Source organism: Ambystoma mexicanum, chromosome 10 (assembly GCF_040938575.1).
Source record: "Ambystoma mexicanum isolate Mex_15411 chromosome 10, UKY_AmexF1_1, whole genome shotgun sequence".
NCBI classification, from domain to species: Eukaryota; Metazoa; Chordata; class Amphibia; order Caudata; family Ambystomatidae; genus Ambystoma; species Ambystoma mexicanum.
Window position 1 is genome coordinate 594,622,293 of NC_090932.1, and position 14,703 is coordinate 594,636,995.

At 45.3% G+C, this 14,703-nt stretch overlaps 1 protein-coding gene across 7 annotated transcripts in view; it reads left to right on the forward strand.

The window, feature by feature from the left end:
• The window catches only part of ACSL3 (acyl-CoA synthetase long chain family member 3), a 3,215,977-nt gene that overhangs the window by 1,270,613 nt on the left and 1,930,661 nt on the right, over positions 1 to 14,703 (forward strand). For all 7 annotated transcript variants that reach the window (XR_011276042.1, XM_069618147.1, XM_069618145.1 and 4 more), the window contains exon 6: positions 6,639 to 6,786. Coding sequence is in view for 6 of the 7 variants with exons in the window: in XM_069618147.1 (XP_069474248.1) it covers positions 6,639 to 6,786 (148 nt within the window). In the remaining variant the exon portion in view is untranslated. The remainder of the gene's footprint in view (positions 1 to 6,638; positions 6,787 to 14,703) is intronic.

Genomic DNA, 14,703 nt, shown 5'->3' on the forward strand with positions numbered 1-14,703 from the left:
GACATTACAGATGAGCCTGATCCTACACATCAGCCTGACCCTATCTATTTGGAGGAGGAGGAGGAGGAGTTATATAGTGGGTTACCTACCCCCTCCACCCCTACACCTGCCTCTACCTATCCGGGGATTATCCCCAGTTCAACTAATTGGTGTGCCCAAGATATAGATAGAGTTATGCAGCGCATTACTTTTCTAGCAAATGTTTTTGAAGAGCACCCCCAGGCTCTCCAAAGTCTGGCAAACACGCCTCTGGCCCCTGGCACATCCCTAGTCCCCTGAGGGCCACTCTTCTTTATCGAGGTAGCCTGAGCTACCGAGCTATTCCCAATTCTTGGAACCTGTTCTGCCCTCTTGGGAGACCCGCCTTGAATAGTGGGTAGTTATTCTTCATCCCCTCTCCCACCTTCCTGAGCCGCTGCAGCCTCTTCAAGAGACAGTGTTTTGAACTTAACCGCACAATCACGTGCTCCGGCACTGAATGTACTTTTGAGCTCAAGGCTCCACTCATCATAGGGACTGGACTGCATCTTAGTTAGGGTTTGAATTGTTGAAGGACTGCCTAAGATATGTTTGCACTGTGTGACCCCTTTCTTTGCAGGTTGTGGATCTAAACTGCGTAATATTCCTTAAGGCCATTGGTTACTGTATATATGTTTCATAGTTAGTGTTGTGTTGGTTTTGTTAATACTGCTGAGACTTTGTGTTTTATTTAAAATGCCTTTAATAAATGTTCATGTATTTTTAATATTTACACCTGACAGAGTAATTTGTGGTGGTGTTTGCTGTGTGTGCTCATTGTGGGCTTTCGATCACCCTTACCCCTCCTGAGACCTAGTCTTGACCGCTGCCAATGCTACCTTGATTGGTCTGGCTTGTCCAGGAGGTTACCCTGTTCCAAGAAACTAGGCTGGCCTTCTGAATCTCTGCCCACCAGGTCAGAGCGCAGAAATCCATCTTAACACGTACCACTGGTTGAATATGGCAAGGAGAACATGAGCCCCAACACTCTGTTCCTTTTGCTTAAATGTTGAGAAAATCATATATATTGCACTTACTGTACCCCAAGTATGCGCACAATGCCGTTGAATAGGATGTTTTCTCATAGCAGGCCTGCCTTTTTATACTTGAAATTGATTCCCTATAATGCAATGGCATGGGCTCTTCAGATATTTGTGTTACTCTGAAATTGAGGATACCAGTATGTTTTATCTTGTTGCTATAAGGTATGTACTATTTTTCTCAGTGCCCTGCGCATCATCAAACAGAAATCGTAGAGCCAAACCATCACTCCCTTTAGAACAATACTGTTTTCAATGTTTTGCGAAATAGGATAAGGCTGTCAGTTTTGCAGAGATCAGGTGGAAGGTGATTCCATAATTTGGCAGTCAACACAGCACTGAATATGCTGAATGCTCTCATACATCTGGACAGATGTATAAACATCAAAGAACTGTAGACAGAACGTTTTGGTCTAGAAGACTTAAGCCACATGAATTGATGCTCAGTATAAGGAGTAGAGCCATAAAGGGCTTTATAGGCTAGGATAAGTAGTTTGAATGAAATTCTACTCTTGACTGGCAGCCAATGTAATTCTGAATTATTGGGGAAATGTGAGCTGATCTGGGGGTGCTGTTGACAATGCTGGCCAAAAAGGTTTGCAAAACCTGCAGCTTTTTATGGAAGACACAGGGGACCCTGCATATAACGAATTACAATAATACAATTTGAATCCCACCAAGGCCTTTCCAAGATGTAACAATTGTGTTCTGAAAGAAAAGCCCCGATACAGTGAATAGTTTGAATGTTTTACTACAAGGTTCATTTGAGGGACCATGTATAGGGTAGAGTTAAACACCATTCCCAAAGCTTTGACTTTAGTTTGATCTTGGATGGTATGTTCACCTAATTGGAAGTCTTGGTAGGTGAGTAAATACTTGGAGAGAGTCTATGGGGAGGCCACCAATAAAATGTCAGTCCTGTTTTTACTCAGACCATGCCCGTTTTGGGCCGTCCATTGTTTTACGCATTTAAAAAAACACTGAATATGAGCACTTTTGGTAACCAAATCTGGATCTAAACAGAAAACCGGTTGGGTGTCGTCATAATTCTGAAAAACACCCCCAGTTTTCTTCAGCTTTGATCCCGGGTGTTCGGTTTCTTATTCTCAAAGGTTCATGACAGTAACGTTCTTCCTCTAAAAAGGTCAAGGGCACTGCCCTCCTTGCAACCCTCTTCGGTCTTGCTGTCTTTCTCCTTGTATCAACTGCCATCTTGGAACTGCTGTTTCCTTGTGTGTTTTGCCTTGCACAGAGTGTGCTTTTGTGCTCTGCCTTTCATCTGTGGTGGGGAAGTGTGATGAAAGTTAAGTGTGTGTAATGATCAGTAATTGCCTGATCATTGTAGTGGGACATGTCATTTATATGGCTCGGGTGTTATTCCATTTTCTTTCGCAGTGAGCTGTCCATGAGAAATTGTTTGTGTTGGAAGGGAGGGGGGTAGTCGAGTTCCTGAAGTATTCTACCTGGTTGGTGGAGGAAATGTGTTATAGAGAAGGGGATATTGCGTCTCGCCGTCCACTGCCCCACTTCCACTCCCCGAAGGCCCCTCATCGTGGTGATCTTCCCGCATTGGTCCACCCCCAGAAACTGGATTCAAAAGCGATGGCCGTTTCCTGGCCACCTGGGTGACAGATCCCAGGGACTAGCGGGTGAGACACTTTCAGGCTTCTCACAGAATAAGGTGCAGCATCTATAGCATTAGTGTAGAAACGTTTTTTTGCCTCGATAATGGCTAATTTATGTCATTCTAGTTTGCCTAAGGATCTAATCGATGAGACGATTAGGATCCCTAATCAGTCTGTGCTCCAAACCTCCAAAGCTCGAGACTCTTGTCTAAATTATTTGCCGTAGAACAAAAGGCTTCATGAGAGAAAGCAGTGAACTTGTTTTTCACAAAAGATTATGGCCCGTTTAGAGTCAGAGCTAAATTCTGATATTTGTGGTAATTCAAAGAGAATGATAGAGAACAGAACTGTGTATCGCTACACGGTAGCTCTATGATGCACCCCGAAGGGGACAATAGTCCCAGCAATTGTTGATATAATCTATTGTGTCGTTCACCCATTCCCTGGGAGCCCACAGTTTCAACAGAAATTCAGCAATGTTATATTTGTTCAGACCAATAACCATGTATACTTCATGTACTCAAAGATTACATCGATGAGAAACCCTTATTGCGGTTTCAACAACACATTCAATACTATAAATGTAAAAAATCAACAAATCAGAATCAATCAAGGCTTTGCCTCCTTTATCACATCAAAGAAAAATAAAACAGAGACATGGCTGACTATCATCCTGTTTAAAAACACAGGTAAGATAGTTGCTTACAATTCAAAATTGTGAGTATTGTTAGTATCACATCAAAGTGAATATTCATAGTCCATTGTTTACAACATTCACACTTAAACAAGTAAGCGTGTCACAAGCAAGTAAGCGTGTCACAAGCTATTTAAAGCCAATCCACGATAGCTCCTTAAAGTTGTGTAAATAGCCAACACGTTTCGGATTCTTAACAATCCATCTTCAGGGCAAGAGCTGGTGGTTCCTAATTGGTTAATGTGCCTCTTCCGTAGGATCCTATAGAGTTATAAAGAATAGCCATTCAGTGTGGGTAATATTAATGCTAGTCTGTCTGACTCAATGTTCAAAGACGGTAATAACCTTCACATTCCTACAGTGGTGACATAAGAAGCGTCATACCTGTTGGGTTAAAAATACATTGTCAGTGGGTTAGATCCCATAGTAGGTACACATCTAAATTCCATGGCTACTGTGAAAAAAGCAATGAAGACTCATCCAGCCGTATGAACATAAATGGCATCAGGTGGGCAATGGTGGCAGTACAGTCAATTAAACGATCTGGTCACAGGTTCGAAAGTGAGAGAGAACATCTTCATTAATAAGAGCATGTTAAGCAGATGGCCAGAGTGCATGATAGAAGCTGTAGTCTAATCCTAAATTTGCTATAAATACGCCAATTAGCAGTTTGTAGGAAGTGTATTGGTATCCAAGATGCCACAAATAAAATGCATCATTTGTAAAAATTGGGCTTTCCAACTAATGGAATTTCCTCAGACGGCACACATTAAACGTGCTAGGTTGCACTAAAATCAGTACACTTGTAACCGATTCATATGAATTTCATGAGGATGCCGGGATCCCTAGGTCCGGACAAGAAGTATTGGGAAGTCAGGCAGCGCAGATCGGCTGTTCAACATACCAAGTCTTAAAGTGTTATGGTGTTAACCCTTTGTCATGTTCACAGTAAGTGAAGAACACTTACACTTGAAAGAAATTGTGTAAGGTTAGTCAGCTCAGATTCACTGTTTAATATCCTGCTTGTTCATAAATAATGGTATTAACCATCGTCATGTTCACAGTAAGTGAAGTGCGTTTACACTTGAAAGAAATTGTGTAACGACAAGCAGCACGGATCTGCTGTTTAATATCCTGCTAGTTCGAAAAGTATGGTGTTCATCCTTTTCTTGGTGATCTTCCCGCACTGTTCCATGCCCAGAAACTGGATCCAAAAGCTATGGCCTTGTCCTGGCCACCTGGATGACAGATCCCCAAGGACTAGTGGGTGAGACACCTTCAGGTTTGTCACAGAATAAGGTGCAGTATCTCTAGCATTAGTGTAGAAATGTATGTTAGCCTCGATAATGGCTAATTTATGACGTTCTAGTTTGCCTAAGGATCTAATCGAGGAGACGATTGGGATCCCTACTCAATCTGTGCTCCAAACCTCTTAAAATCTTTTCCCAAAATGTTTGGCTTTAACCAATTTGGTCTTTAAATGGGCCACAGAATCGATATTCTCCCTAACCGGAGTATTAAAATGGATCATTAAAGAATCAGAGCTCGAGACTCTTGTCTAAATGATTTGCCGTAGAACAAAAGGCTTTGTGAGAGAAAGCAGTGAGCTTGTTTTTCACAAAAGATTATGGCCCGTTTAGAGTCAGTTACAGCTAAATTCTGATATTTGTGGTAATTCAAAAAGAATGGCCATATGCTCGGACCAATCTACCAGAATAACAAGTGGAAAGGAGGGCCTGATATATTCCATGATAGGACCCGATTTAATGTGCAGCAGCAATTGAGTTGGCGGGATGCGCCTCAAAAGAAAATCTAACTCTGTATTAAATAAATCCCAACGCATGAGAATCTTTCATTGAAATCCTAATTGAAATCTCTTAATCGAGCACAAAGAAGTTGGGTTTCATAAATAATAGGACCATTTTCACGAGAAGCTGGGAGAAAATGGATTTACAAGATGTTGGGCAATGGAGCACTATGACAAAAAAAGTTCTAATGAAACTCATTTTACCTTCTCCTGTTACCGTAAGTAATTCATAGCCACTAATCTCCTGGCATGGGACAGAATAGGGCATATATTGTTTGAAATGATTGCCATTGCTCCTCCTTTCCCAGAGTTTCTACGAGTGGCCTAAATCCAATAATTGTCAAGAAGGGCCAGAATAGTCTTTCAGCCATGTTTCTGAGACCACTAAAAAGTCAACATATGCTATAAAATAAAGTCGTGGACTTTAACGACATTTAGTAGTGCTCAGCATTTCAGGGTTGGATAAGAAGAGCAAGGGGATGCAAAATGGTTGGATTACTTAAGATTATGTCCCCCGAGAGGTGCGAGTTGAGGCCACATTAGGGAGCTGTATAACGTTGTATTGAAATAAAATCCAATATCCAATGAGGTCTGGTAGCCCTGGTTTGCATGCTCTGTTTGGTTAGATAGGAGTCTCCAGCTTAATGAAGCACATGATCGCTGCTGCCATCGGTAAAGTCAAATCACTTCAATATTATCTTTAATACTTCGAAACAAGATCATAGTGCTGAGTCGATATGTACCAAAAAAGGAAATGATGCCCATCTAAAATACTAAGGGAGCAAACTGGTGGATTACAAGGGACTGTCGTTCAAGACGCAAACTCGCCTTGATTTCTAAACGCGCCACAACGGCAAGTAGGAAACTACATCAAAGTGCCACAGAAACCCACAACAAACATGCACAGAAATAGGCTTGCGTGGCACGTTGCGCTGGTGCAAGCCTTTTAATCTATGATGTGAAAGCAGGAAGGAAGGGCATCGGGGACCTGCAACATTAGTCCGAGAGACCTGGAACCTGTAGTTTGAATAGTTACTTAGCTTCAAGGATAAGAACATAAATGTAGGCATATCATTCAATAGAGCATAAAACAGTAGTCAATATGAACAGAGCAGCAGCTCTGAACGTTGACCCCAAGTAAAACCATGTAATTAATCAAACCTAACGCATGTTCTGACAGGTTTGTGTTGAATCATGACGTGCATGTAACCTGCTTTCCGTTTGGTGATCTTTTTCTTTAATCATACTGCCATGTTCTTATTTGGGGTTTCCATGATTGTGCTTACTATTAGCTTAACTTGTATGGAAATTTCTGTTCCAAAATATTTTAAGAAATAAATGTGTTATAAGGCTTTTTAACTGGCAAGCCAATATTTGCAGATTAAGTTCATTGTCCTTTTTTAAAGTGAAAAATGTAACCCTCTTATTAATTTCTTTAATCCCCATTTGTGTAGACATTAAACCGACTCCTCCTAGACCCTGCGATCTTGCAGTGATCATGTACACAAGTGGATCAACAGGAATACCGAAAGGAGTGATGATCTCTCATAGTAATCTTGTTGCTGGCATTGCAGGAATGGCAGAGAGAATTCCTAGTTTGACGTAAGTCCAAGCCAGGAAATGTAATATTATTTATCAAGAAAAGGTTCCAAGAGCCATGCGCTCTACTCCTAGTCTTAAGAATCTCATGTATTTCCAACTATATGGTTGTGATCAATTTATAGTGCTGGTGCACAAATATTTATGATTTTTAATGTTATGTATTCACATTTAACTTCACTCCTAAGCACCAAAGCTATCAGTGAAACTGCAATTGTGTTGTCCAATAACATATATGAAACATCACTATATGTTCGTGTACTGTGATTTCATCAGATGACTGTAAACTCTTCAAAATACATCTTTTAAATTCCTATTTTTGAAAAGCAACATGCCCAATTCTATCTCATTTCTACAATACAGTTGTATATAATTTGGGCCCTGAAACAATAATGTATTTTCAATGTTGTCTCATCCAGACAGTCCCGACATTAGCACAGCCCCAGATCTTTTCCAGACCTAGCAACACCCCTGGCTACTACTGACTGAAGGATAAAATATGAAGTTCCAAACACCACAGCATAATCGTACTGCGTCTGAGACAATAAGCACTGGGCGCAAAAATAAACACATGGGCTGAGCTTGAGCCCTGGCCAACCTCCCTGCTCCCACACAAACAAATCAAGCACTGGGTCTAGAGGATAGTATTTATTTAAACAGCATTTACTTTACCCCACTATGAAACCTGTAACTTTGCCCATCTAAGCAAATCCTGTGCAAGTTTCTGAATCATTGGTGGAAAATATGGGCCTGAAAAAAAATCACTGGTCTTCACTGTTAAACGTATCCCAAATATTGAATGGATGAACTCGACTGTTAGGGAGATTTATCATTCTTATCCTTCGTCCCTTCTCCTGCGAGACCCCCAGAAATTTATGCTGGACTTCTGGCCCTTTCTCTTTCAATCCTGAATGAGGGGAGCCTTTTTCCACTCATTCTTTCTTATGGGCTCTGTCTTTTGGAACTCTATTCTTTGTATTCTACCTGCACCATGGAGTCTGCTCCATAGCTCTTAACGGCATCTGTGTTTCTACTACTGCAGCACACAGCTCCTTATAGGCAGTGTTGCAGGGGATGCTTAGGGTCCTCCTTTAAGATTCCCATTTCTATATCCTCAAATAACTGAAGACATAGACAATCTCCTAGTTATGGCTGGTGGCAGTGGACGTGTTCTACCAACTATTGTGTAGTTCTTATATTGCAGGCTATGTCCATAGCCTCGGTAGTACACATTGGAACCAAGTACCAACTTGGGGCCTCCATTCTTTTTCCGCCATAACTAGCATGGTTATTCTTTGTTAGCTCTTCATCTGCCATTCTTGGACGGGGAGGCCTGTTTGTGTTTTGCCTTTGGCGGTAACCAGTCGATATCCCCGCCTAGGCTCCAGAGTGTCTGGGCAGTCAGGAAGTGGTGGAAGAGTCTTCCATCTCCCTGTCTGTTGTCTGCCGCAGTGTCTGAATAGGACCAGCTTCCGTAGGGGGTCTCGCTGTCCTGATTGGACAGCCAAACTCCCCTTTCTGTAAAATGCTGAGAGAGATTGCATGGGAGTGTGTGCTGGAACTGTTAAAAAGGTGAGGCTTCTGAGTGAAAAGGAAATCAATCACTGATATCTGAAGTAACCGAAGAAGAAAACCAGAGACGCCGGCAGACTCTTTGCAATACTGTGAAGCGACCACTGCTGTCCTGACCCTGTTTTCTGTGTGACAGGGGAGCTCCGGAGAAGACAGCTACTTCTCTTTGGCTAGTGGGAACAACCAGTCCCAAGACACACTTTGAATTGAGCCATATGCCGAGGACCTAAGAGTTTCTAGAGCTGCGGAATCCCAGTACCAGGAGACCTGCTGCCCATTTCGAGTGCATCGTCGTAGAAAGGCTGAATCTGTCTAAATCTTTGCTGAAACAGTCAGGACACCCCAGAGATCCGATCCAACTCGCCCAGACACCCTTGTCGGAGTGTGGGGCAGCAGGAAGCGAAGACGTTTGACTGGTCAATCCGTGTCCTTTGTTAGTACTGCAGAAAAGGCGCCAAAACCGTAGAGTTGGTAAAAGTCATGCCCCAGGTCCTCCCTCGAGACTGCTGCTGAGAGATCCCGTCCATTGTCCTTCAGTCATCAGACCACGAAATCCAGAGGTTGGCTCCAGAGCTGCAACATTGCGGAGCATCCAGCACAAACATTTTCTTCTAACCTAACGTACTGTGCGGAAAAAAGTATATTATATGATATGATTGTTTATTTATATAACGCCTATACACAATGTGTTTCAAAGCGCTTCAAGGCAAGGGAGGGAACAAGGGAAAATACAACCACATTCTTACAGGCCATGAACAGGAAAGATGTGAAATTAACTATCGTACTCGGCCTGAGGACATTTCAGATAGTGCAAGAGCTAAGACATAGATAAGGAAGGGAGGGGGAGGCGACTACCGTACTAGGCCTGACGACATTCCTGGTAGAGCCGGAGAAAGACAAAAGGTGAGAGAGAGGGGTGCAGAAAGGGAGGGGAGGAACAAAACAAGCGACTATCATACTAGGCCTGACGACATTTCAGATAGTGCTGGAGGGATGGTGGGGAGGAAAAAAACAGTAATGGGAGGGTGGAGGAAACAGACGAGGTTGCTATCATATTAGGTCCAGGGACAATTCTGATAGAATAAGTGCATAGAAGAAAGTAAGGGGAGGAGATAGGAAAAGGGAGAAGGGAAAGGAGGCGGGAAAAGAGAGTAAGCAGTCAAAAAGAGTGGAGAAGCAAGAGTGGAGAGTGAATACAATTGCAAAAGTCAGTAGTAACACATAATGTTGCAAGCCAGGATACAAGATGAAGATGGGAACAGCATGATTCAGGGCCACCATGAGTGCAAGATGCAAAGGAAGTCCAGCATGAGAGTTGAGAAAGAGTGACACACCGTGAATGAATGAAGTCCATAAAAGTAAAATCCAGCATTGGCCACAAGACAGTGATGGTGAAGGAAGGCACCAGGTGGGCAGGGCTTGCTAAGTGGTGAAAAAGAGCAACAAGCAGGAAGGTACCAGGTGGGCGGGGCTTAGGCCAGGTGACCTAGATCCACTTGCACCTGCTCTCCATCTGCAAAGGAAAAGAAGCTGGAGGGCTCCTTAAGTAGGGAATCAGCGGCAAGCACGAAGGCACCAGGTGGGCATGGCTTGCTAAGTATTGCTTACTTGATTCCAAGAAGTCGCTCCAGACAGTTGGAGTGCACCTAGAGGTGTCCGGGGTCACACCCTCTTACCTCCGACTCAAGCCGCTGTTTGTGTCCCTTCATTCAGTACTTAAGCAGTCTCCCTTGTTATTTATTAACTTGCTTCTTCTATAACACTAGAGAATGAAAGAAATCCTCACGAACTCTTTGTATTCTGCTGCTTGTCAAGACTTTGAGCCCTCTCCGAACTGCCTTTAGTTACGGTTGCGTTTTGGGTCTTAAGACTTATTGGGCGAAGAAACCCTCTCTAGAACCTTGAACCAGGCTAATGTTACACTAACCGTTTTCCTCCCTTTAAGTGACTTTACTATATGTGTTTGCTGAGTGAATGTATTCCAGTATGAACCGTTAAAAACCGCAGGTGCGCGTAATAACAGATAATACGATACCATTGTCTATTCCCTTTCTTACGTTGCTACACATGTAACCGCAAACAAACACAAAAGTGAAAGTGCCCTTTAAAGTGTATTCTCAAGTATTTTGAAGTGTGTAGTGTAAACGTCTAAAATATTTAAAGTGATTCTGGTGTATATATAATATTATATAAATCATAAGTGTAAGAGTTTCTTTGAAGGGCATGGGTAGCTAAGGTTCAGTGTACTTACTTACAACTCGCATCTTCCTCTTAAGATAAGCCTGACTGTTCTGCCAAGGTCCTGAGTTAGTACAGACTGATACTAAGAGTTGGAGATCTACAAACCACTGGGATAGCTCACTAAAGTCTTACTACCGGGAGAACTTTAGGAAAACTCCCCGAACATCGACCAATTAAACTGAATAGGGCCTGGATTGTGTACATTTGTTCTCTAATATTGAAGCCTACTGAAGCCCGAGAATAGTTTCAATCTTGGACCACCTCTGGAAGGTGTTGTCAGCAATAGGAGGGTTTTGTCTGCATAAAGAACGTTCTTATGAACCTTTTGATTTACTTGGAGGGTTTGGATATTTACATTGCTCCTAATTCCGCAGGCTAGGGGTTCCATAGATAATATGAAAATAAGGGGAAAGGGGGGGCACCCCCTATTGCGTGGGCGACAAACGCCTCCCTTATATGTAATCAACCCTATTGAAGTCTTTATTAGTGTGCAGGGTGCAAATTGCTCAACATATTTTGTCATGGTTATGTCTGTGTGCGTTAAAACCCAATTAATCTGTTGCTAATAAGGAGTAGGATCTTCATCAGCTGGCCTGTCCGAATTTTGGCGTCAATATTTAAGCAAATCAATTGATTGCATCTGTTACCCCTCTCTTTCCCTGGTTTCAGCAGGAGGGATGTGATTCTCGCATTGTAGGAGAAATATGGCCTGAATCATGGATGGAGTTGAGTAATCTGTCTAGGGGTTCTTTTAATTGAGGTTTGAACAATTTATAGAGTTTAGGTGCGAACCCTTCGGGCCCTGGCGCTTTCTCTGGTTAAGGAGTCCATGGCTTCTTGTACTTCATAGTTTCCAACCAGGTAATCTAATGAATACCTATCCTCAGGATTTAGGCGACAGGACAGCCAGCCGTGTCTTTCAAATAGTCCGTCTGGGTTTCAAGATTCTTTCGCCATCATCCATAGGCCGAAATGTTGAAGCATAATTTTTTGGTCTTTTTTTCTCCTAAACAGTTTACTCTTAATTACTCTTACATCCCATCCCTCTATACGACATGAGCGTCCATTCCAAGGGACGAGAGACGGAACCTTTTTCACCAGAAAAAAACACCTTCCCCTTTAAATTTAGAGGCACGTGGGGGTCCTGCCCTGGGAGCATACGCTGCTCTGACTCCGCCCTCCGGTGCCACACCTCAGTCCCCTTTTCCGCGTCAACGGGAACAGGCCGAATTCACCAGCGCTCCTGGGTTTGGCTTCAGTCATGTAATTCCACGCGCGGATACTTCTTCTCTTTTGTCTTTTTTTGTCTTTTTATCATTCAGGTACTCTGTCCTCAGGCGTCCCACTCCTCCCCGGTGCATGCTGTCTTCTACAGCTTTTAGCAGGTGTCCATCTTGCGACAGGCTATTTCCAACTAAAGACCCCCATGCCCTCTGCCTACATTGCTGTTAGGCAGAATCCTGTGCAGTGCCCTTGGGGACCACTACACACAATTAAGACAACAAGTGGTAGTACAAGTTCACCTTTGGTACAAGCCTGTACTACACTGTTAAAGTGGTAGCAGTAGCGGAGCAGCCAGACTTATCTCAAGAGCAATTGAGCAGTAGTAGAGATTACACAAAGGACCACAATTACTGTGACTCAGGCAAACACTGACTCAAGTACGGTTTTCCAAGATGGCCGTGATACTGTGAACACCGGGTCCACCGAGCTCCCGTCCGAGCCCCTTGTCCAGTGCGTTCAGGCCGACTTCGCCCTGCCCAGGCGGTGTATTCTTGGGGTTAGGGCTCAGGGACAGCTGTGACCTTGGGCGGCGAGCCTTCAGGGGTGTGGCGGCGGCGTAGCGGAGTCGGGATCCCGACGGCCCCGTGGGTGTTGGCGGAGGAGGACCGCGGCTGCTGGGCATTTGGCCGTGGTGGCCCTTGCCCACGAGGAGTGGAGGAGGAGCTGCTGGCGGGGCCGGGCCTTGGAGTTTGCCCAGGGTAGCGTGTGGAGGTCGCGGAGCGGTGCGCCCCCTTCTCCCGTGCTACGCTCCTGGTCTGCGGTCGGTGAGCCAGCTGGTGCGGAGGGGCGGTCCCGGAGTCTGGTGCCCCGCGTCTTTGGCGGGCAGTGGAGGCTGGTCCTGGAGGCTAGCGTTGGGGCGATCGGGGCCCGGGGCTGCTGGGGGGCAGTGCCTTGTCAGGGTATCTGCCCCCTCGGCTGGTTGAGGATCCCGGGAGCGCGGGCCGGGGAGGCCATCTCAGCTGGCATATTGTGGAGGAGGACTGGAGGATTGGAGCGAAGGAGAGGAGACCCCATTCTGCGCCATTAGGAGTGAATTTTGTTGAGATTCTCCAGTAGGATACTAATGAGAGGGCGCTTCAGGACCTCGCGGAAGATGCAAGGAAGACGGCCTCCCTCCTGGAACAATTGGCTACGGCGATGCATAATTTGGAGCTCCATGTGGAGGACTTGGAAAACAGGTCCAGGCGCTTGAACATACACATTAAATCTCTCCCGGAGGCCGCCCACAAGCTGGATCTTTCCCAAGATGTAAGGGCCATATTCGCGGACCTCCTGGATGGGACTGTTTCTGAGGAACTTGTCTTTGATAGGATACACCGAGTAGGCCCTAAGCGTGCGGATCCAGGCGCGAGACCCAGGGATGTCCTGGGGGCCCTGGATAGCTTTACGGTGAACGCCAACGTATGGCTCTTGAGAGCTCAAGGCATCAGATATAGGTGGCTCCATCCCTTTGGCTTGGCGTTTAACTGGGAGGCGAAGATGCAGAAGGTCACCACCTGTGAGCAGGGTCTTGCCCTGATGGGGCTGCAGGAGGACGCGCCACCCTCTCCGGCCCCTTCCTCGTCCCAGGCTCCCATCCGCAGAGGGTGGGAATGGTCCACTGCCCGTCCTAAGAAAAAGAAGAAAAATGGTAACAGATCACGACTGGGGGACCCGCCTGCGGTGGACGATCATCATCTGCAGAGTTGTGGGCCGCGCAGGTGTGGGGTCCTGCAGGGGTCTTGTCTGATGTGTTTTTTCACTGGTTGCCTGGGGGGCATAAAAGCAGAGAGTTTGTTTTTGTTAAGGCCATTTTCGTTAGCATTGTTGGTTTCAGCTATGGGGGGGGGATTGGATCTCACGCCTTGGAATGGGATTGGGTGATCCCGCATTGGAACAGTTGGCGGGTGACTCTCGAGGATCAGATTCGAGGGGGGCCGAGGCCAGTCGTCTGACATTATCAGAGGGATGGTGGAGGATTGGGGGGGGTGGGGTCGATGGGGGAAGACCAGGGCTTCAGTAGCTAGTAGCAGTCCTTTGCAATGCCACCAGAATGTGAGATTCAGCAGTGCTCTTGCGGAAGCTAACCGAGCCGCGTGGGAGTGTTGGCCATGTTTATCAGGAACCTATGTCGAGTCAACGGATACTGAGGATTTTCTCCCTCAATGTGAATGGTCTTAATTCCCCAATTAAACCTATGAAAGTTGAGCGTTACATTAGGCGCGAACGACCAGACATCATCATGCTCCAAGAGACTCATATCCGCACGGCGGATCAGGGTAGGGTTAGGTTTTGGGGCTATTCCATATTATTACATTCTACTCAACCCGAAAAGAGAGCGGGGTTCCTGTTGGCCCTTAGGGATGGGCTGGATCTGCATGTTGCGGGGGAAATGGTAGATGACCAAGGGAGGTTGTTGGCGGTCTCTCTGGTGGGGGAGGGGTTGCCAATTACGGTAGCAACGGTATACGCTCCGAATGTTGCACAAGATAGTTTCCTGCGAGCCTCACTGGGGAAGTTAGAGAAGTTTGCTAATTCACCCATCATTCTTACGGGTGACTTTAACATTGCTTGGGAACCAGTGACCGATAGATCGTCGGGAGGGATGGGTTCTCTGGGGGGACCCTCGCACGACTTGAGGAAGAAATTTAACGATTTGGTCTTGGTGGATGTCTGGCGAGAACTACGGTGGAGGCAGAGGGGTATACCTTCTATTCCCATGCACATCGGTCCCATTCTAGAATTGATTATGTATGGCTGTCAATTACTTTGCTGGGGAGGGCTGCGGATATCTCGTTGGGCGTTACTACTTTGTCTAATCATGCTCCCCTGACGTTATCTTTG